Here is a 24,435-nt window from a genome sequence, read left to right on the forward strand (position 1 = left end):
GATGAGGAAGCTCCATTCAATAATTTATGAATATTATATGTCCCATCTGTTTGCTTTTTATTGTGATGTTGGCTTTATAATTACTAGAGGTTAGCTCCAATAAAAGCTAGCCTGTGCTTAGGCAGGAAGGTAGGAAAATACTACTAATAGTTATCCACTGAGAGCACTTAAAGACAATAAAGGAAAATATAGAGACTGATGACCAGGTCATCCAATTCAGCTGCCCACAATAAAGCATATCCATGTAACAGATGTTCCACAAAACATCTTCTCTGTTCTTCTCATCCCTGCAACTACACAGCCAGAAATTTATCCCACTGTCTTACATAAATTACATTCTTTTCACCTTAGACAGAACTGGAGCAACTGAGTTCACAGGAGAAGTCAAAGATTCCCTACTGGGGTATTTTTTTAAGGGAAAAAAAACAACACATATAAATGATCCTAAGACCATGATCAAAAGGAAAGCAATACCCCCTTCCCCCTTTCCCCACCGAAGAAAACCCCTTCAACAGCCTGAGCCTATCTGAACCAGCAAGAAACTCTTCCAGACTACATCTCTGGCAGTAAGTTTAACCTCTTGAGTACATAAACAGGACCAAACCAAACATTGCCTGAAAAACATTTTCAATATCAGTAATTTGAAATTTATTCCCAATTACTCTAGTGTATATCAGGCTACTGCCAGGCAACATGACTAAGTCATTCACAACAGTGGTTGCTGAATAAGCACCACAACATAACTGAGTACTGCAATAATAATATTAAACCTCCTGCATAAAGGGTCAGTGGTGCTTCAGGAAGGGATTTCTCTTCCTCTGCTGTAGTTAATCCTACACTATCTGATGTGTCCAAACTTATTAGGTGACCGGGACCTCTCCCTGGGGGATGTCACAGCAGGAATGTGGTACCACAGATCTGAAATCATCCCTTCTCCCATGCCCCTGCTTGTCCACGAGCACCCTCCCAGGAGCCACAGAACTTCCCAACCAAACCACAGCCATTCTGCTGTGGGACTTTACTCAGAGGAGAGATGGGGACAGCTAGTCCAGGAAAGGAAGGACACAGCCTGTCACCCACAGCTTCCTTTTCCCCAGCTGGAACAGAGAAGTCTTGGAGGTGGGACATAAAACCTGAGCAACTCAGAGAAGAGATGAGGCCATATGAAACAAGAATACAGGACTTCCACCTCAGATACCACATCGCATCTGTTTCTAACAGTTTCACAGTTTTCTGATCTCACACACAATAGGATGGCAGCATTTGAATGGTATTAGTGTATCACCCAGCATTAAACCATATATCTGATTTCATGAAAAACAAAAAAGCCTTGTGGCAAACAAAGGACATGGACAAAGTCACATGATGAACTAGGGGCAGAGCCTCAGAGACAGTGCAGCTCAGGAGAAGCTAGGGTCACTTCTCTCCAACGTCTGCCTTGTTGAACTGAAATCCCTTTTAACATTAACCTGTGTCCTTGCTGCCAAGATTAAAAACATTCTTTGCTTCAGATGGGCTCACCATTAATTCGCAACTGGTCACAACTTGCTAAAGAAAAGCTTCCCACCTCTCAATCAAACAGAGCCTGAACTGAAGACAGAACTTCTGTGTAACGGACTAAATTTACAGACTTAGTCCAAGTATGGGATTCATGGTGTTCACCTAGGAGTGGAGAAGCTGCAAGAGCTGACGGGGGGACACCCTATGAATAATCACGGCCACATCACACCTCAAGGACAATGGCACAGTCTAAAAAGGGAAAGAGTAGGGGAAAGAACAAAAGACATCTGGGTGAAGAGACTTGCATGAGGTCAGGCACCAGAAGAATGGCACAACCGTGATCCTGAATGCCTTAACTCCTGATCCAGTGTCTTATCCAGTGGATAATGCTTTTCTCAGAATTGAAAATAAATTGGATGCTGTCAGCCAAGATGCAGTAATTCCTTACTAGTAAGTCATATCACTCTGGACCAGCTGCATATTACACGACCATCCCAAAATACAAGTTGTAATTTATTAATTCTGCCTAAGTAAAAGGTTTCCAGTAATACTGTCAGCATTTGCAGTTCTCACTTCAATGAAGCATATTGCGAAGGATGCTTTGTCAGACCTATATATCACTGTCATTCCAGGAGTCAACGCACTGACAGTCTTAGCAGAGGTGGATGTTACAGGATACTGTGAAAGTGATTATGTAAGATGGAAAAGCAGGTTTTTGGAGTCTCACTCCAGCAATGCAGAAATCAGAGGCTTTTAATGGAATTAGCGGAGAAGGGAACATCTCTTGTACACATCACCATTATCCCTCGGGATCCTAAAATTACTTGTGAGGAATAATCTCTCCAACTCACTCATAATTTTAGCACTCCTGAGAACTACATATCTTCAGTTCGCCCATAATTTAAACTTCTTTCCTTCAACAGAAACACCACCTGACAGGTCTTAACTAAAAGTGAATGACAGCAATAGCAGCTTACTTAAAAGTGTAAAGGAAATGCATATTTATGAGCACCCAGAGTAATGGTTTATGGACTTCAGAACTAAAGGTGTAATAATGTCTTGAAGGCATATTAGGAGACAATTTTACCTTCAAAAGCCAAACTGGGCTACAGCCAGCAATGAGATCCGTGTTTGTGTTAAGATAACAGGATAGAGGAGCCTGGCTAACTTTAAAATTAATCTTTATTTTTCCAGACATACTACTCCTATCCTTTTGTTTTCCCTTTCTGAAGGCGCATAGAAAAGGAACTATGTGTGTATGCATGTAGTGTATTAAAACGTGTAAATTAATGGCATCTCACTCCTGACTTCAGGACTGGATTTGCTGCCTTACAGGTCAATGTCTGGTATCATTCACAAATACTGCAATCTTCAATATATAAAGAAGAATAGCTAAGGCTTTACTTCACATCTTCTCTTTAGGCATATAAATTTGACAAGTAACTTAAATGCTGTATTTTTCCCATCACTTTGCCATCAGAGTGATGGTAACATGTTTATCTGAGACCCTTTCATTTTATTTCATCATTTGCACCAGCATCAGTGCTCTGATGATGTTTTAATGAATAAAGTTGGTTTCAGTAACAGTCTTATTTTGAACATGACTATATTATAAACAATTTAAATAGTGAAAGACATGTATTACGGCAATTTATTCAAAGAAACAAGGATTGTGCTCAGCATAATTTTTTCTGAAACTTTATTCCACAGGATGATCTTTTAAGTACGCTACCTCTTGTAGGAAACGTACAAAAGCTGGAGAGACTGCTGAGGAAAATAGTCTACCATCTGGAAAACTACTTGATTAGAGCAGATAAAGCATGGAGCTGTTTCCTGTTCCTGAATCTTCCATAAAATTACTGTATGACCTTGGAAAATCTCTTTTCCTTGCAAGACTTTAGTACTCATCAAAAACTCTGAGATCCTGGTCTAATGGTGTAATAGAAGTGAAAAACACTCATGAGTGTTATCTATTAGAGATGATTCTCTGATGGCTTATATTAATTTCTTCATAAAGATTTTAAAATTACATTTACAAATATAATGAGAAACAATTAAAAGAAGTACCTGAAAAAGTAACCAAATCTGCTACTGACCCTTAAAGTCAATTTCTTATTCATTAAAGATGCGTGTTAAATATTTATAAACCCATGCACAAAGCTATTTCAGTTTCTGGAATTAAAAGCATAAAAAATTAAACAGAATTAAACAGAAAACTCACAAACTGTTTATATGGGCACCGCTCTGATCACCAAGGTTCTACGTAACCCCACACCCACCTCTCCCTTCCCTTGCTGAAGAAGTCCCTCTGTGTAGAGCCACCTGGTGTGGTCTAGCACACAATATGAGACACAGAACTTCAGCCACGCACCATTAGGTGACCAGTCACTCAGTCCTAGCTCAAGTGCATCTGCTGCGGGAAAGTCCTGATGTGCAGCATCAGCAGAGAAAATCCCCCACCTCCCATGATGGTCGGCTCCCAACAGACAGCACAGGCACTGCTCAGGGCAGATGAGAGCGGTTATTTGTAAAGTACCTGAACAGTTCTCTATTAACATTGCCTGCTCCGGTTGATTCCGTTCTTTAAACATACCAGGACTGACACATTTATTACACATAGCATGCAGAGTGAAAAACAGTCAATGCATTTCTTTTTCAGAGTCATGTTTAAGTTCCTCACAACCTAGAGATCTGTCTCACATGTGGAGTGTACTGTTTTTCTGAATGTCCCATTTCACAGATAGATACAGAAACACAGAACAAAAAAAGCCACACACCCTCCCTGTGGCCTGTTTTTCAACACTTCGTTTCCTTAGAAGAAAAGACACACAACTTCACTTCCAGTCACAACGCAGACATACTTTTCCTAGATCCAAGAAAAAGTCAGTGGATCTGATTATGTCAAGTTCTAAGAATTTAGCAAAAGGATTTTGCATATGTAGAACAGAGGACACTAAATTATTAAAATAAAATTACTGCAACTAACATTTGAGTGAAACATGCATAAAATGAAGATTTATATCGAGTTACTTCTTAGTTCTTCTGGTGCAAAATCCAGAGGTGTGGCAGATATACAATGCTAATTAATGCTTATGTTCTAATCAGTAAATTTTTTTTCTTACAATAAAAGGGCTACAGAGTGTGGCAAAGAACTCACTGACAGTTCACTCTGTGGTGTGCCAGTGCTTTATCTTTATTGTTTTTCTCCACAGAAATACCATTTAGGCACCCACCTGTATTTTTAATACAGATATGGATACTAACAAGTTCAAAGGCAGGCACTGAAAAGTCAAGGAATAAATATAAAGTTGTCTGCTCCTAACACATATATCAGAATACAGAATTTTATGTATTTTTATCATTTTATGATAATGTATGCTGCTCAGGAGTCCCTTCCTCTTTCAGTAGCTAAGTAAATATGGATGATAAGACTCATTGATCAAGTTGTATGAAGTGCAGTCAATGAGGCAGGGGACCAATGGAAGATAAGAAATGCATTTATGGTTAGGGTAACAGATGAGGACCAGGATATCTTTTCTTCTCTCAGCCACATGTTTTGAGTATGACCTCAGACAAGACATTCACATTTTGATTCCTCATATGTGCAGGCAGTCCTAGTTAACGGTCTTCCTTCTTTTGGATTAGGAAAAGTGCAGAGATTTGATGAGGTAAAACACAGCAATAGTCTTACCTCATTCTTCTCCGAGGCGTGCATCCCACACCACGATCAAGTGGCAGCCTTAGTTGATAAGGAAAGTAAGAGACTGGCATGGATGAGTCGAGACCTGCTGGTTAAATCAAAGGGCAAGAAAGAAATCCACAGGCAGTGGAAGCAAGGACAGGTATCCTGGGAAGAGTGTAGGGATGCTGCCCAGTTGTGTAGGGATAGAGTCAGGAAGGCCAAGGTGCAGCTGGAGCTGAACTTGGTAAGGGATGCAAAGAATATATAAGAAGAGCTTCTATAGCTACGTGTGCCAGAAAAGGAAGGTCAAATGTGGGTCAGTAGCAGATTCAGTTATTTTTTCAGGTATTTCTTTGAAATGTTTCTCATTATATTTGCCAATGAGCAAGACTGGCAAACTTTTAACAACAGACAAGGAGAAGGCTGAAGTACTCAACAACTTTTTGGCCTCAGTCTTCACTGGCAACCTCTCTTCCCACACCTCTTGACTGGATGGACTGCAAAGCAGGGACTGGAGAAGCAAAGTCCCTCCCACTGTAACAGAAGATCAGGTTCATGACCACCTCAGGATCCTGAACATATATAAGTCTATGAAATCTGATGAGATGCATCCCAAAGTCCTGGAGGGAACTGGCTGACATAGTTGTCAAGCCACTCTCCATGATATTTGAAAAGTCAGGGCAGTCAGGTGAAGCCCCTGGTGACTGGAAAAAGGGAAACATGCACTCATTTTTAAAAAGGGTAGAAAGGAGACACCTGCTGTAAACTGTTTCCAAACGCTTCCTATTTACTTACTGAATGAAACACGTTCCCAGCTTTCTTGACAACTTACAAATACTATGCGTTTCTATTTTCCGCCCCTCTGGACATGAACTAATTGCTAGAAGTATTTGGTATTAACCATTTTTTAGTTTCCCATTGACAATTTTTGATGACAAGAATGCCTGAGTCTCATCCTATTCCTACTAGTGGGACATGTTGCAACAGCTAGGGCCAGAAGGTGACATAGGGAAGTCCAGTCAAAGATGTACAACTGGGGATCCTCCAAGAAATTGCACACTATACTTAGCACTAGACTGTTAAGTACTGCACTTCTAAAATATAAAGAACAAAAAGAGCAGCCACATCAAATGTACACCTAGCAGTTTATTAAAAAAAGCATAAAAACAAACAGGAAAACATGATGCTGTGGAAATGTTTTGATATTTTCCCCACATTTATGTTGAGAGTGCAAACACTGAAAAACAAAGGTTAATGTTATGATCAAAATGTACCCCTTTTCCCTCATCTCTCTCTTTTCAGCCTGGACTTTTAGCATGAATTTTGTATTCTGTTCAACAAAAAGGAAAAAGCCTGTGAAATTCAAGATCATGTTTTCAGTTCTCCTGAAATCTTGATTTTGCTGAAAATACTCAGTATTAATTTTTCCACAAGTAAAACTACAGTCAGAAAGTTATGGTAATCCTTCCAAATGCATTTTCTAGCTATAAATACCTCGGAAAGCTGCTCCACTTCACAGTGAAACTTTGTCCATATGGAACATATGACTAGGAAGGACTTGGTGAACTACTAAAATCCAGTACTCTGTTAGTGAAGGCAACCATATCATTCAGCTTTGTTCAAAACTGATCATAGAAAATGATCAGTTGGAAAACAAGTTAGAACTTAGAGGTGGTTTTTTTTGTCTTTAGCTCTACCAGTAGGACATTACTCAAGAAGCTCAATCTCCTATTGGCAAGAAACTGCCTTCTAATTTCCAGCTGTGTTTCTTTACGGACAATTTATACATGGTTACAGACTGAATATATACGGACTGTTGTCTTTCCCAAGTGTTTGCTACCAAAACATTCACTCAGAGGAACCATATTTGTCTTAGTTTGTGTTCAGCTGTGCTAAACAAGGCTCTTGGTCACTCTGGTAGTTCTTTCAGCATCTCTTTCACTTCCAATTCATCTTTCTTAAACATGGATGAGCAAAGCAGTACTCAGTACTTCAAATGCTCTGTCTCCAGTGCCCTATTTAACGGCTTTAGTATTTCTTATCTCTACTTTAAATACATACAAGGCTAAACCACACTTTTTCTCATGACCATGGGTGATCATCAGAAACAAGGGGACCTTTCTTCTAAGACTTCTGGCTGATGAATTGACAGCATTGGTAGTGAGCTGGTTGGTCATCAAAGTAAAGACACAAGCCATGTTTTAAGATGCTGATGCAACCCACCCTAACATTCCCATACAGCAATGTACGACAAGCACCATATCATTAGTTTTCTATTTCTTCCTCTGCCCATGCACAGGACAGTACTGAGCAGCTCTGAGAACCTTTTCTGTGGTGAGACTCTACACGGTACCACTCCAATCAAACATTCCCAGCATTTCAGAAACAAATGAGAATAAAGGCAGAGAATGTCAGAATACTTCAGGATGGAATGGACTTCAGAAGCTTACCTACTCTAACCAGAAGGTAGGCCCAGGCTAACTTCAAAGTTAGATCATGTGACTCAGGTCTTCACACAATTCAGTTTCCAAAAATTTCCACAGACGGAAATTCTGCAACTTCTCTGGGCAACCTGCACTGTTTCCTTTACCGTGAAACTTTTCCAAAATTATTACTAAGTTAGCAACACACACAGTTATTTGACAGCATTTTAACAACAGACAACAAACAAATCGTGAAAAAACATAATAAACCTTTCCAGTATCTAAATGCTATTCATTTTTTCTTCACACTTACAGATTGGATGCTTCCAGTTACAAGGATGAGCATCTGAAATAACTTTGCTAAATTCAGTAGTGTGATACCTGTCCCAAATCTCCACCACCGTAAAATCTAACCTTCCTACTCATGGCCTCTTGACTGTAGGAAGTGTTTCTCTTCAGACTAAAAATTACCTGAAAGGTAGCTGGATAAAGCAGAAAAGTTAACATTGAACTATGTGTTTTAATGTCTCTTGATGCATCAGTGATAGAAGGAAGATGGGGAAGACAATCCTCTGCGGACTACATTTTTTCTGCTTTTGCCACAGCCAAAATATTTTATTCTTCCTCTCTGAAAAGTACATGAAAGCACTTCCCTTTGTCCTTTTCATGACGATTACTCATTAGAATTTGATAGTTCTCTACACAAACACAACAGGTCATATTTGCTTTTTCCATTAAGCCATTTGGACAGAAACTCTTCCATGGAATATATGCTATGGGGTCTGTGGTTTTCCAAGCTGCCTATCAAGATACATGGAGCCTCCTGTGTTACAGACATGAGTCTGATTTTCTTATAACTCTACCAATCGTTTCCATCTGGTATTGTACTTAACAGGTTGATTTTCTGAGACACTTCACACTATGAAGTATGGCAAGGATTGTACCTTCAGTTCTATTTGATTTGCAATTTATTCAATGTTTCTCCCTGTGCAATTCATTCTAGTTTGCACAGTCCCCATCTATTCCAGAAAAGACACAGCAGACTGCAGCCTATCTTTTCTGGAAAAGTATTTCTTTAGAGATAATCCCACTAGTCACTTCGGTCCATTTCTTTCTAACGTTTGGTAGGCAAAATACACTGTACTATACCTGAACATTATGGAAAAGGCTGTGCCAAAAAAAGAACTGCAGTCAGATTTTGTTATGCCTTCTACATGTATGGAAGACAACATTGTTGTTCACTGCAGACAGTTTAAAATACCTCTAAAACTACATGGATTTAAACTATCACAGTTATTATTTATAAAGTAATTCAGCCAGTAGGACTGATCCGATCTAGAGAGGCCACTGGACTGAAATGAAAAGTGACTCTAAGAAGTTGGAGGAAGCCTACACAGGAAGCTAATCCTTCTCATACTTTCTAATCTGTTCAATCTGCATGTTATACGGAATAAAGACTCTTCCTAGACTCACTCGAGGTGTGGCTTGGCTTTGCAATCTGTTCAATAGCAACACTGCCTTATGGCACTTGTTGGCCTGACTTTTGCCACATGCTTCAGTCCCTGCAGTGTGCCGTCCTGCCCTTCGATGCATATTAGCTCAGTTTGTGCATGCAGACAGATGATGAAGTAGATCAGGGAATTGATTCAACTGAAAAACTGCCCAGCACATCTTTTTCTTCAAGCTGGATCAAAATGGCACACAAACAGCTGTGTTATCCCAGAGGATAGCACAGTATATACTGTGACATGGGGCAGGAACAAGTAGAGGGAGGTAGGTGTTGCTAAAGGTCACTTTGTAATGTCAGATTGTACCCTCTGGCTATCTGGCTGCAGGTGTACCAATATGTTATACAATGCCAATAGGAACTGGAATTCAATGGTCTGCATGCTCCAATTGTTACAACAGTCCCTGGCACAGTTTGTGCCCAGAGTAGCCCTCTCCCAAGCAATTCTTACACGTGGCTCAAGAGTTAACACGGGCCTGGAGCAATTTTCAACAAACAGTTTGCAAGCAGCCATTCTGTTTTAGGGATAAAGACTTTAAGAGTATGGTCAGGGTCATTCGATGCCAGTCGGCCTCTGCTCCAGAAAGCAGTACCAGGCTTGTTTAACGTACATGTGCAGACGTGAATCACCAGCCCAAACTGGTGAGAACAGAAACCTACAGAGATGATTCTTACACATGCCCACCCAATGCCTGCAAAATTCCTAGGAGGCCCCGCCTGCATTCTGCTTCAACTTCAAACTTCTTCCAGCTCTTCAGCGCCAGTGCCTGGAGGTCCCTCAGGCCAGGACTATACAAACAGTTGCACACTCATTCTGCGTGTGATGTAAACTGGTTAGGTGCAAGCTTGCTTCAGACTGAGAGGTGCACTGCCATAATACACAGCGTTGTGGCCAAGTTAATTAGTTCTGCTAAGAGGCAGGTCAGCACGAGCATAACGCTCACGAGGTTGAAAGCTGAGGGATTTAACGCACCCTCTTGACTTCAGACTTACAACAGCTTCAGTGAATCTGGGCCACGCTCTCATCAGTATGCTGTAACCTTGAGCTGAAGGGACCATGTCTAATGCTTTCACTCCATATGCTAGTTCATTATCCAGCTCCTCTCTGTTTTGACTGCCAACAAATAATGATGTTTTTCAACACTTCTCCACTAGGAACTGAATGCACAAACATCGCATCATAAATGCCACCCAACATCTGCCAGGCAGTTACCATCTTCCCATGACTATCACCTAGGCTGAACCTGAGCAAGTGATTTAGTGACGAACTGTGTCACATCCTCTTACCTATAATATCCTAGATCATCCAAACCCCAATTCTTACGACCAAGAAAGCCCACCAGTATTTGGTTAACATACCATAGGAAAATTAATTCTAACAAAAAATCCTACATATTCTAAAATTACTCTTTGTTAATGAAAAATCAAATATCACAATCGAGAATATCAGTATTGCTACAAATCTTACAGCATCAAAGCAGATATGCTGATAATGATATTTTCTACCTTTCCTATTTAACGGGCAGTCAAAACTCTTCAAAATATTATTATTTGAGTTACTTTAGAACAGCACCAATAGCTTAGCAGAGCAAAACTCACTCAGTTGGTCCCATGGTAAACAGAGTATCAATGTAGCTGAGGTGATAACAAGGACTAGATTTCAAGTAATATATTTCAGAGATTAAACAACAGGTTAGTGACTTGCCTTATATTACCTGTAAATTTATTAACTGCAACCAGAGCACACAATCAGGGCAGAGTATTTGATTTCCCACACTCCACTTCTTGTTGTAGAGCTCTTTGTTCACTTCATGGTGCTTTGCTGCACTGATTCAACTGCTACACAAATGAAAAATCTCAAAGTAACTTTGAAAGCATGAATACTTTTGATAGTGCTTATTTTTAACCAGCCTTTACCATCGAGTAAAAGCAAAAGCTAGTCGCATGATGTTTGCAATTTCTGTAACCGTAATTCAAATTAAGCAACTGCCTTTTTATATTTTCATTGTAGCAGTTTGAGCTTACTAAGATCATTCTCGTGCTGCCCTGTTACTTCATTTCCCATCCAACACTTAAAGCCTGGAAGTAATATGTAGAGTCTAGCAGACAATCCCATAAATAGTTCAAGACCTTGAATGTAACCAGTTTGGAACTTTCTTCCAAAATAAGGCATAATAGAAGGAAAAGCTTCCACTGAAAAAGTATTTTTAATACAAACCAGTTACAGAAATCCCTGACAACGTGCAATTAATGGACCGCATGATAGCAATCACCAATGTGAACAAATTCATTACAAAAGCCAGATGACTGTTCTATGGTCATGCTTATCCTGAACACAGACATCTAACACATTTTTTTAAGGCCATAAATAGGTGCAATACCTGCTGAACTACATAATGCACATAGTCACATCCTGAAGCATGAAACACAAAAGTCCCTTCACTTAAAGCTCTTGAATTGAGCCAAGGGGACTGTCTTTCTTCTTAGACCAGTGACCCCTGCAATGCTCATCAGACTCCTTGCTGCCTTAATTTCTGCTAGTCCAGAGAGTGGAGGAGCAGCAGAGATTTAACAGACTGCCACCCTCCATTGCAGGACAATGGCTGGACAAAATTTAACTGCTCAGAAAACCTAATAAAATAGCACTACATTTCATAGCACTGTAACTGAAGAAATGCAGTTACAGCTACGCTTATGTCCACCTTAAACATCTGTCAAACACATCTTGACAGATGCACGTGCACTGAGCTTTTCATTCTTATACTTCTGCACTGCAGCCTTATTAAGAAATAAGAGGAAAACAGATTTGTAGTTCACTACCCAACTCTCCTTGCATTTATATTGACAAAATATTACCTACAAATACAAGCATATGCACCACGTGCAGAGAATGAAAATATATGAACACTGTATACATAGAAAACTTATGTCTGAGATTTTTTAGAAAGGAGTGTCTGAAGTTAGATTTACAGATTCATATTGAAAGATGAGTACTTTGAAGTCCACTCTTCACACATATAAGCTAAGATTTTCAAAGCCTCATGAAAGAATTTCTAAAAATATTAAACTGCTCTGCCTCTGAATGTAATATATACATGCTTGTATGTCTATAGTGAAATTTTTCTGTATTTTGGAGAGGATGCAAAGAAGTTGGTTTAGGTTGAATTTTTTGACTGCAGAAATGAATCTATTGAAGAATGGATCAGAAACTGAGAGTAAATACAAGCACAAATGGGTATCATTGCAAGAGCCCTGCAGACACCAGATATCTTAAAGGAATTGCAAATGCTTGAAATAACACCATGCTGAAACGCAGCTCAGCAAGTAGAAACAGTGTGTCAAATTTCACTCTCATTTACACCTATAAAAAAATTCCTAGCGACTTCACTGAGTGAAACGGTGATATCGTTGATGAGATTAAAATAAGAGCAGACTATGAGCCTCCATCTGTATAAAAGTACTAAACAAGTGTAATATTAATATATAGTAAAAGTAGTATAATCAAACAAGTTCAAAGAAACTATGGGGTTTTGCTATGGAGAGAGGATGGGAGCCAAGAGAGCTGGATACATCACCAACCTCCTCAGCACCCCTGCCCGGTGTGTTTACACACTCCCACAGCCCCCCGGCTCTGCAGCCACCCCTCTCGTCCCTGCTCAGGCTGGGGCTAAGGGCAAATGAAAACTAAATAATATCCACACTAACACAAGTACATAGCCAGATCTACCATCACCTTTTATGCTCTAAGCCAAGGCAGTAAAATATTGGACTTCAAAATATAAGTGATTGCATACTGTATGTGCTTAAAATCCATCATCAGCCTTCACAGAACATATTTAAAAACATCCCAATCATCACAAAATGTGGATTAAATTAGTACAGCCAGACTAGGCTTTACTTCACAGCAGTGTTTTCCTCTGCTGCTCCTGCCTGTTTCCAAGAAGTGATGCCACTGGCAAAAAAAAAAAAGAAATCAAAGCAGCAACCACTGACCAAAAGATCTAGTTCAATTTTTGTGACAAATAAATTCATTCCCGATAAAAATTTCCTCCCAAACAAAGGAAAAAGGACTACACATGGTATCTGTGGCATATCACTGTGAAGTATGAAATTCAGCATAGGAAAGGATTCCAAAACTTGCCAACAGTCGCACATAATAGCAAACAGAGGTTTTTTCCTACTTCTCTTTATTATGTGCTTAATAGCACATTTTTATTAGAAAAATTCAAGAGAGTAAATACAATGTTCCATATGGGAAAAATAAAAGGGCACGCCATGCACTGAAAATGCCTATTTCTTGGGTTTTTTTTTATACTTTAAATAAATGGTAGGAGAGGTCTCTTCCCATTTTGTCTCAACTTAGAACAGCAAGTATTTGTTTCTCTACTTTTCCCCTCCTTACCTTTCCCCCAATAAACAGGTGACTGACATCAAATATGGGGAAAAAAAAAGATGACTAATAAAAAATGAAATAAAATAAATAAATTTTCATTCCATTGACATCAGTCCTGCTACATCTTTGCTTATGACAGCAGAGAGCAATCTTGATGATGCAAATTCTGCCTTCTGGTCCTACGCCTTTCCTTAACAAATAAAAGGCACAGGAATTCCTGTTTTGTGACAAGCGGTGTGATTTTGAAATTTTCAGCACAAATTCAGTCTAAACGTCTTTTGCTGTTGCTGCTGTTGTCGTTGTTTCAGAAATGAATCTAAAATTTTGATGCTGATAAACATTTCCTGATCCAAAATGAAACAAAATAACACTTGAAATGAAACAAAATAACACTTGAAAACATGTAATATATTTCAGAAGAAAGTATCAAAATTAACACTTTTCCTTTTGTTGAGCTGAAAAAGACGACTGTTACCAGCCAGATTGATTTGAGTATGTAATGGCACTACTCAGGATAAGGAAGGCGGAGGGACATGAACTCTGTAAAAAAATAGAGCAGGTGAAGAATAACAGAAAACAGAGAAAAAGGTGAGGTGCCCTTCTTTTAGGAAGTAGGGCAACCTGCCACAAGAAGGGCTTCCCTCTGGAAACAAGGAGGCAACAGGCCCATGCTCACAACTGAGCTGGTAGCTGGAGGTGGGAATTCCTGAGATGTTCTTGCTGGCACTAGTCCCCATCCATCCATCCATCCATGCATCCATCCATCCATCTCACCAAGGTCTATTCCTTCACATTGTCAGTGCAACCGTACTACCACAATCGACTCCTGGTTTGGGAGACTGGGACTGCTGTCCTTTGCAATCATCCAGCAGACAGCTGAGCTTCTCTGTGCAGGAGGCTGGGAGGCAACAGAGCCCAGCTCTGCCCAGCATGCTCATGCTGAAGGACAAGATCTTCTCCATCTCATGGGGGCTACAGTGGGGCTGTAACCCTTGGCACTAGTATGAGGTGCATTTCTTCTGGACAAGTCACCAGTTCCCCACACCAGAGTTTAAAAAAGGGGTGATTTTACCCACAGAGTTTTATCAGTTCAGGTGGGCAGTTCTTTCTTCCCTCCTGTGCTGCTACAGCTGGGGTCTAAGGACTTCCACCCAATCCCCTTCACTGTCCCATCGCTCTGTGTGTGCTATGTCAATAAGGACCACCACCACCACCAAGCCATCATGCTCAGCCTAGCACCTTGCGCTCTCCAAAAGAGAATTTATTTTCATTCATAACTTCTACTCCTTCCCGGGGAGCAAAAGTACTCCTTCCGGGCTCCTTCCCAGAGCCTCGTTTACTCTAGAAATCCCCCGGGCTATGCCTATATAAGCTCCAGCCCCTAAAGGATCAAGCCAACAAGTCAGAAGACAGAGCAGACAATAAGCAGACCTCTGAGTCTACAAATTGGATGTTGAATGATTGGCAAACAACCTCTCCTTATGAAAAATTATGCTATAGCAACACAATAGTAATGGGAGCCAAAAGTATGTCTATTCCTGATTTGTAGACCAGGTTTTAGTTATGCTATAATCCTCTCAGTATGCCTGCTTAGGATCCCGCAATCACACGAGTCATGAACACTACCCACAAATCCTACGGCTTCCATGCCGAGCAAGCAACACACCAGATGAAGAAGGATGGAAAATATACATGTGGAATTGTTCTGGGAACTTAAAGCACACATAACAGTAAACAAAGCAAATATGGTGCAAAACCTGTTGCTATTTTCACAGCATTTGCGGAGCAAAGCTGCATAAATGCAGAAAGATACATGCTGCCTCACACCTTTCCTCCGATCCCAGCAAATTAAGCACAGCAGCACAAACAGCAGCAGCGAGAAGGAAACACTATGCAGAAGAGCTGTCCCATTTGCTGCTGCGCTACAGGTATATGTTTGGGTATGAGAGAGAGAGATGAAGAAAGAGTGTTAAAATTACTTCTCCTCATGCCTCCTCCAGAGCCTCGGCTGCTCACGTGGAACCGAACAGGAAGAGATTCCCTCTGCGCTGTCTTCCCTCCTCCAGGCATAGTCTGAGCCAGTTTGAAAAGGTTGCTGCTGTTGTTCCCCGTCCTGCTTGGGGACAGCCCTCACGAAGACGGTGCCAGTTTGGTCTGATAACTAGCAGGCTGCCTCTGCTCCTCGTGGAAAAGGCAGTGCCGCTGCCGGATACCGCAGCACTTGCTGAACGAGAGGCACTACAGACAAATTTTGGCTGGTGGCAGGAGAGATGGCTGAAAGCCAGCTGACAGAGAAGAGCAATATCAATCTCTGTACCAGGGGAATCCTCTGAAAATGCTACTGAAGCAAACAGCAACTGCTAACAGCACAGTGGCAAACAAGATACGAGTGATCCTGCGCTCACGGAGGAAAGAAAAAGGCAAACGGCTGAACTGAAGGGATCCACATGAACTTGAACCATGGCACAGGGCAAACATGTGGCGTGCCGTATGGAAACTCAGAACCAAACAGAAAGCTTGGAACAAAACGAAATTAAAAATCTGCTTTTATTTCAAATTACTCCACTAAACATCTAACTGAAAATTGTGTTGAAGTTGATATGACTTTGTGACATGTTGTTCCTTGAAGACTGCCATTTTCCATCAAAAAAAAAGGTATTACAAACGTTTCAATCTGGTTACCTTCTATCCAGAAAGGCGAGAAAACATTAAATCATGAGCTGAAAAATAACGTCACACCATTAGTCAGTAAGAGATAGCTGTTCAGCCAGCATCCATCATAGTATTTTCAAGAATCCATAGATACTGAACGCCTGGAAAGGAAGGACAGCAATCACTTCAAACGCAGGTTTGGAACTTTGATAAATCAATTTTTTTAAAGACAGGCCCCACACAGCCTTCCTTTGCCCACTGTTTCTCGATATAACCTCTCTGGGAAAGGGTGACCAAATGTCCATCTCCAAAACAGATGGGCCTTCTGTATCTGTTCTCCTACAAAAAAGAATGACCCTCCTATAAGTGACATGGTCCTGGACAGAATGACAGCATTCTGTATTCTGGAGGGTCCTCTACTGAAAAGCCTCAAACTAAAGCATCCCTGTAAAAGTACCTGAGCTGCCAAATCTAGAGCTTATTTAATGAACAGATTTTAACAAAAAACTGAAATTTCTAATAAGTATCTGAATGAAATCAGATCATGAAGAATTAGATCAGGAGGAGTTAAATAAAGGATCTGGAGCATCTCTCCTATAAGGAAAGGCTGAGGGACCTGGGACTGTTTACCCAGGAGAAAAGAAGGCTCAGAGGAGACATCATCAACGTGTGTAAATACCTCAAAGGAGGGTGCAAAAAGAATGGAGACAGGCTCTTCTCAGTGGTGCTCAGTGACAGGACCAGAGGCAATGAGCACACACTGAAACATATAAGGAAAATATTTTCTGCTTTCAGGGTGGTCAAACATAGGAACAGGTTGCCCAGAGAGGTTGTGGAGTCTCTGTCTTTGAAGATATTCAAAAGCTGTCTGGACACTGTCCTGGGCAACTGGCTTTAGGTGGCCCTGCTTGAGCAGTGGGGTTGAAGGAGATGACCTCCAGAGGTCCCTGCCAACCTCAACCATCCTGTGATTCTGTGATAAACAGGTGAATTATCGCTGCTGACACAAAACTATACAAGAAAGAAAAAAAAATCAAGAAGTTATGGCAAAAAAATGAAAGATTTCCATATTCATTACGGCAACAGAAGTTCTTTATTGGACAATAATTGTCAATAATACACCTATTTGTCCTATAATACACCTATAAGGTGTAATGAGATTAGAGGGATAGCTCCACTAAGCTCAGCTACCAGGCCTAAAGCTAGCTCAAAACACTTACATGTAAAACTCAAACATGTCCGCAGCACTACAATATAAAATCGTGTCCATAAGTTTTCAACTCCCCCCCCCTCACTCATTAAGTTCACTGGTGAGATCATAGAACTGATTTCCAGTGGCGAGCTCTATGACCAGAGTGAGAGCTGAAACAACCATTGTCAGAGCAAAGGCAGTGGATAGTCTATTTTAGTTCTTGTTCTCTGTCCTCTAAGGAATACTACCATCACAGAAACACCTCCTAGGTTATGCAGTTTATTTGCCTGCCGGTGTGAGATTCTTCCCTACAATAATTTTTAACACTTACTTTTGCCAAGTTAAGAGTAATGCATTGCATCTAACAAAAATGAGCTTATTATGAGCCCCCTCAGACACTGTATTTTGCAGCACCCAAAGGATCACGGTGCTGCATCGTATAACAGGGAAGGTGCCAAATTGTTCAGACAACATGATAGCCTGAAACTGGAGAGTCAGTTACATAACAGGATCCCTCTGAGTGCTGGGACCCGATACAAATCCTCTCACCCTCTTGCTACAGCACCGTACCCTCTCCCCTGCCCAGGGCGCAGCTGATCAGTCCTGGCACCTCACAGGTGTGAGACGTGCAGCCGCGGTGCCGCGCAGTGGTAATGTGCAAGAAATAGCCCAAACTGTGGAAGAGCAGGAGGTAATTTTACGAGTCTTAGACACAGCTTTACACCCCCCTGGTCCTCCAGGAGCCCAGCCTGCTGTCCAGGGATCCCACTGGAGATCACCAGTCTCTTTCACTCTGCGGAGGACTTCAAAAAATGACTCCAACCGTAGCCATCTGACGGTGTTCACAAAGGGAAGAAAAGCAACCCTAAAGAAGGTGGCTGGAAAAGAAGTGAGTGTGATAAAAAACGTGGAGAAAATGCTAGAAAGCTGATGCAATCATCCTTTCTCTGAACACCCAGCTACATGGGACAAGCTGTCCTGAAGATGAGTTGCAGGGCTCCCATTTCTCACCAAACCCATTCCGGTGAAATATTTGTGGTGTTATCTTCCGCTGGGTAATAGTTTCCTTGCAAGGTCTTCTACACAAAACCTAAACTGCACAAAAGCTGAGCGCCCATCTATGTAAACATTTTCCCAGTATATCCACTCCCATCCGTAAATGTACTCAGATGTTTTCAGCCATGTTTCTAACTATCTCAGAGAATTAGCCAAGGAAGCCAGCCACACTAACAGTCCACGATTAGGAAATATAAAGCATTCTACAGTTATCTAAACCAAATAAAATACATATAAAATAGTCCCTTACTTTCAATTTAAACACAGAAAAGACACGTTAAAACACATTAAAATAGTAAGGTAGTGCTAAAAAAATTAAGAGATGATAAAAATAAGATTGTTCACATATCCTAGCTTTTCACCATGAGAATGTACATTATAAACAGCCTTTTTTTCCCAGACACTTGCTGTTTTTCTGCATATTTAAACACAGATGTGGGTGCTTAGCAACTGTAAAACAAAGTCATTTACTTAAATAATTGAGTATAGATTAAGGTACTTCATTTTATATACGTACTTTTAAAATACTGTGTCTGTTTAATACTATTATTTAACACCTAGAGAGACATAATCATCATATATGGATTCCAAAAATAAGTCACTTACCTTTGCATTTAAGCAAATAAATAGGATTTGTGCCTGTGATGTACATATTTGTGTGAGTGTACGGGTGTGCGTTCATGTTTGCACGTGTGTACTTTGTGTACAAGTTACCTACACTTACGATGGGTAAGAAATAGGAAAACAAATGATTAAAACGTTAAAAGTATTCCATTACTGTGAGAACAAATGTCATTATACAATGCAAAGGTCTGTATCATTCAGCGTACCAAAAATTGTTACGAAGCTGGAACAGTATTTTGTCAGAAATGCCCATATTTTACACTGGAAACAAACAGAAAAAACAGGAAAGTTCCAACAGTTCAGAAACATCGTGTAGGCACTGCACTGCAGTATTTCACTAGCATTTCCAAATACAGAACATGGACTATCTTCAAGCTACACGAAATACTTGCTGCATAAAAGGTTTTGCTGAATGAATTAGTCAATAGCATATAAAAAATGTTTTCCTGGGGCATGCATTATTTTGCACCACTCACAAGCAACATGAACTTTTTGAAGGGGAACAATACATTTTGTTAAACAAGCTGGTATGGCTGCAAAAACAGAGATTTTTTTTTTTTTTTAAGCACACAAACTTTTTTTCAGATCTCTCACCTATTTGTTTCCTGTATTGGTCAACAGGAGTCCTTGCTGTAGAGGCATCTTTTCTACCCATTGCTTTCAATCCAAAAATCACTGTCAATATCAGAAAAAAAAAAAAAAGCAGCATTATTCCTAAATAAGTTACTAAGGAAATCTAATGATTTCTAACATCAGAAAAAACTGTAACGAGCAACATTTACGTGATTATACACAAAGACATAAGCGTTCTCAGAGCACAATGAGACACTGGAGTTAATCATCACTATTCTGAAGACTATTAGATAAATTCTAAACATACCTTTTTCCCCATTGCATGGTTTATTAACATTACAGAATGCCTGTTAGTTTGAATAAGTAAAAAAAAAAAAAAAGGATTTAAACTGATTGCACTGTAATTCAGCATTTGGTACCATTGAATTACATTCCTATATAATTTTTTTCTTTAGTAAACCAGAGAGTGAATGCAGTATTGCGAGCTGCTTCTATTGTCGGCAAACACATTTACACTACGCCCAGGAGCATGATGCAGAACCAGGCAGCGTGTGCACCCGCAGGTGTAACTGCTGAGGAACGCAGCTGCAGCCGCAGCCCTTGAGCCACCACGAGCAAAAGAGAGGGACACGCTACCTACAACTTGATGACCCCTCACTCTCTTACCTTCCCATCATGGGCTCTAGACATCTGCAAAGGAAAAGAAAGTGCAGAATAAAGGTGAGAGCTGGGGCTGTGCCCATTTCACACCTCTCTGCCAAAGTACTAAGAGTCTGAATCACCTTCAATGCGTTTAGGTAACAACCATCCTGCTCACGTAGTACAGCGCAAGCAGGTGACACTAGGATTGCACAGGGAACTGCACTATCATTCAACGAAAGATGCTCTTCTAGGTACTTTGGTGGTCCCACACCATCCATGTAACTGAACAAGTGCCACCCCAGTCATGTTTTAGCAAACTCCCAATATACCCATTTAATATGTGAAACCTTATGGTCTCTTATTCATCTCCTCACAGGGCTGCCACACAAAAGATACAGTAAGATTCTACGAACGTGCTCATTTCACCTCTTTTTCCATAGTCAAAAATTATAGGCTTTTATAGTTACACTTGTTGCTGAAAATACTGTTTTCAACCATTTTGGCTGGGCTGAAGACATCGCTCATCACAGTGACGATAAGCCCCACCTTTTGACCATCTTTTTGACACAAGCGTCCCAACATCAACTCCTGCGCTCACAAGAGGACTGACATTTTCCAGAAGCGTCAGATTTACTGTTTGAGTGTAGAAGACGCACAATGGCCAACGTTTGCCTCTTCCCAACCAGCGCCTTGGCGAGCACGGTGCCAAGGGCAAACCTTGGCTGAACCGTCCCGGGGAGCCACAAATTGTCTGCAGATTGTGCACAAATGGCCTTGGAGGAACTGCAAGACTTTTACTTTTCTGTTCTTCCCCAGACTCTGCCAAGGAACGCTGTCTGGGAAGTGCAGCCCTTGAAGGCACCATGACGCCAAACCATGGGCTGAAAAACATGCCAAGGCACTGCTGAACAAGCTACCGTCAGCATCACAACCTTAACCATCCACCATTATTTCCTTCATAGCTTCAGAAAACATTCAGATCATAGCTGCAGGAATGATCCCATTAGTGATTTGTGCATTTAAAACCCACAAAGCTTCTTATTTTGTATTTATTCTATAAGAATTATTGGCATTTAACGCCAAGTGACAAAATCGAACAACACAGATGGATCCAGGTTCCTTAATTTAAAGTGTGGGACACAGGTCATAAAATGAACTTTGGTGCTCAAAAATCAGCAAGCTTTTTAAAAGGTATTCAGGAGTAATAATATGGCATAAAAGAATACCATTATTTTGTAATTTGAACAGAAAAGTCAATTATAGTGTTCTGTTTCCATACATTACTTCAGTTTAATTCAGAGAATACTCCCATTTTATGCAAAACGCATAAGCAATGAACTGTAATTCACTGGGGTTTTTTTCTCCCTCTGTTATGCTACCCAGCTATTTTCTCGACTGAGTTAGATTTCTCACATAACATTCCCATCATAATGGCAAGAGTGGAAAATAGAAGTAACATTTGAACTTTCAGCAAGTCGAGGAGACAACAGATACATTTTACACTGCAAAACTAGTTCTTGGCTTATTTTACACCACTGTTAGAGACTGTTTTGACTTGCCTCTTGCAACTTCAATAGCCTACGAATGTTTTGTAACAAAACATCAGCTGTGAAAGACGTTTGCAGTTTTTGCAGTGCCAATAAAACACAAGAAGAAAACGCAGGCAAAAATTATTTCCCGACTTAATACGAGCCACAGAGATGCTGGCGTTTGCCCGTGTGGCTCGGTGTCAGCGACTCCCGCATCTAGAACCTCGACTCCTCTTTGTTCTTCAAAGCGATGCAGTAATCATCATTCATTTCCACCGCTTTGATGGTTAGATAGCAAACGCCCGAGAAACCCACGGAGACATTAGCACATACAGCCGCAACGTCTAATAAGACAGCTATTTGCATAAAAGATCAGCCACAATTTAAAATGTGTTGTGATAGATGTGGAAAGGGAATAACAGATCTATATTAGCATGTACGAAACCAAGATTGTTTTCACAATTTAATTCCTCAGGGACTGTGGCTCATCACCTTCTCTTGTAAAGAATCCTGCGTTCCCTGAGGAAGCAACTTGCCACGAGCTAGAGTTAAACTAAAATATGGATTAATAAGAGATAACATTCATTATTTATGAACCTTGCTGTAGGAGTGGTTTCTAACGTAACTTTCTGATCAGATTTCCATAAAGGAAAAGCCTGGGACCTTCATGAGTCATGAAACAATTTGAAAAGTATCTTTACCCCATATAAAGTAGCAACAGTCATCCTACAATAATTGGTCATCTTAATTTTACTGTAAATGAGATTTGCACTCAAGTCTTTCCCAGCCGTCTCTGGCTGCTCCTCTGCCTCTGATGTCAGAGAGTGAAGGATCTGGCTTTTCCTCTATTTCTTGCCGAACCAAAGGGATAGGCAGCGCGCTGTGCTACCTGCACCTTGAGCAGCCTTCAGGTCTCTGGAATTTTAATGACTACACAACCATTTAAAAAACACGTAAAGGAGCTTGTCACTGCTCTTTTTACAGGCTACTAAAAATACCTCAAGAGTAATTTCAGATTATTTCAAGGCAATGTGAGCCCTCCTCAACCTTCAAGCTTTTACAAAAGATGGTGTTAAGAAAATGAAGTGAGGTCCCTTAGAATGATGTTTTATTTATTTCGATTTCAGAGATACTACAAGGGCAAAAGATGTTTTTGGTTTTGTGATTCCCTTCACTGTTTTTTCATCCTCTTTCTCTTCTTCTCTAGTAATTCACCTGTGAAGGCTTACACTTTCAGAACACATGATTTTTCTTTTCCTCCTCTTTTATTCATAAGCAGTGACCGATAATAATTAATACACACAATAAATTGCCTATTATCACCTCCAACTGTCAATAGCATTTTATGAGATAAAAACCAGTTTTGAATGTTCATTCAAGGTCTGGCGACAGGAGTGTTTAAATCCCAACTCACTATTCTTGATGCATACATAGTCTGTATCAACCAAAAAAAAAATTAAAGCAATTACTTTAATGAAATAGAAACATATCATGAATTAACAACTTTAGAAATACTAATAAAAAATAAATACAGGGACTATACAGCACAAAGATCACACTTTGTGCATTTATGGTGCAATACAAATGACTCATAACAGTGATAAGGCTTAAAGCGTGAACCAGTGAATGCTCAAAGATCTACGTATGTGCATGCGTACAAACCTTCTTAGTGGTGGTGGTATTTGATAGTATGTCTGTATTCTTCAACAATAAGCTGCCTACATATTAATAGAGGGTACGTTAAAGATATAAAAATAATCAATGAAAAGACTGGTTTTGTAGCTGAAATATAGCTAGTCAGTTGACAGAAAAGCAAGTAAAACTTCAGGATAGAAGAGAACCACTACAGAATGTAAAAGTACTAGACTAAGCCTTCAGCTGTAATTGAAAATGCAGGTGAATATACAGTGAATATCTGCATATATGGAGAAGTACCTTATCCTTAACTGCAAATGGATACCTAATTTAAAAAACAATTTTTGTTGTTGTTGAATGCAATGCAAGTTGATAATTTGAACCATAAGCCAAATCATTCTTTAATATGATTCAAAGCTTACTGAGGTCAGTGAAAAAAAATGGTCTTTTACCAGTCAATTCCATAGCTCATAGTTTAATAAATAATGGATATCAAAACCCTTACAAGTTACAAGAGACAAAAATAGCCTTTTATCCTCCTCAGGTAAAATCCAAGGAGAACATCAGATCCTCTGCATACCTGAAGTTATTCCAAAGAACTGGTTGCACTGCATTTCAAATGGGAAGCTGTCTGTGTGTAGGTATTTTGGAAATCATTGCTGTTTGTTATTTTAATTGGCTTTTTTTGGCGTACTGCTGAAGTACAGTAACCAAGGTCTGTCTGTACAGTAGTGGAAGAAACGCAGTGGAAGTAAGTTGCAGTCAAAATTGCAAGAATAACGCAGCCAAATGCTTTAACCACACTTTAGTCAAGACAAAGAATTTAAAAACCTTTACTACTACTACTACTTTAAAAAAATATACAAAGAAAAAAAAACTGAAAAAAAAATAGGTTCATGTTTTATTGGTAAGTCTCACAGCAGTCTTCACCACTCCTCTGGAAAGTCCCTCTCAAAGGATGAGACTATTGTTTCAAAGGGAAGAGCACCTGCCCATGGTGCTTCTTGCAGAATCTAGCTCTACTGTC

The 24,435-nt window shown here is 40.1% G+C and overlaps 1 protein-coding gene across 1 annotated transcript in view; it reads right to left on the reverse strand.

The window, feature by feature from the left end:
• The window catches only part of TRIQK (triple QxxK/R motif containing), a 48,057-nt gene extending 26,068 nt beyond the window's left edge, over positions 1-21,989 (reverse strand). Inside the window, exons 1-2 of the mRNA XM_086609456.1 lie at positions 21,953-21,989; positions 19,624-19,704 (exon numbers count right to left, since the gene is read on the reverse strand). Of these exons, the coding sequence (XP_086465582.1) occupies positions 19,624-19,704; positions 21,953-21,989 (118 nt within the window). The remainder of the gene's footprint in view (positions 1-19,623; positions 19,705-21,952) is intronic.
• Between the last annotated feature and the right edge of the window lie 2,446 nt (positions 21,990-24,435).

Source organism: Tauraco erythrolophus, chromosome 3 (genome assembly GCF_009769465.1).
Source record: "Tauraco erythrolophus isolate bTauEry1 chromosome 3, bTauEry1.pri, whole genome shotgun sequence".
NCBI classification, from domain to species: domain Eukaryota; kingdom Metazoa; phylum Chordata; class Aves; order Musophagiformes; family Musophagidae; genus Tauraco; species Tauraco erythrolophus.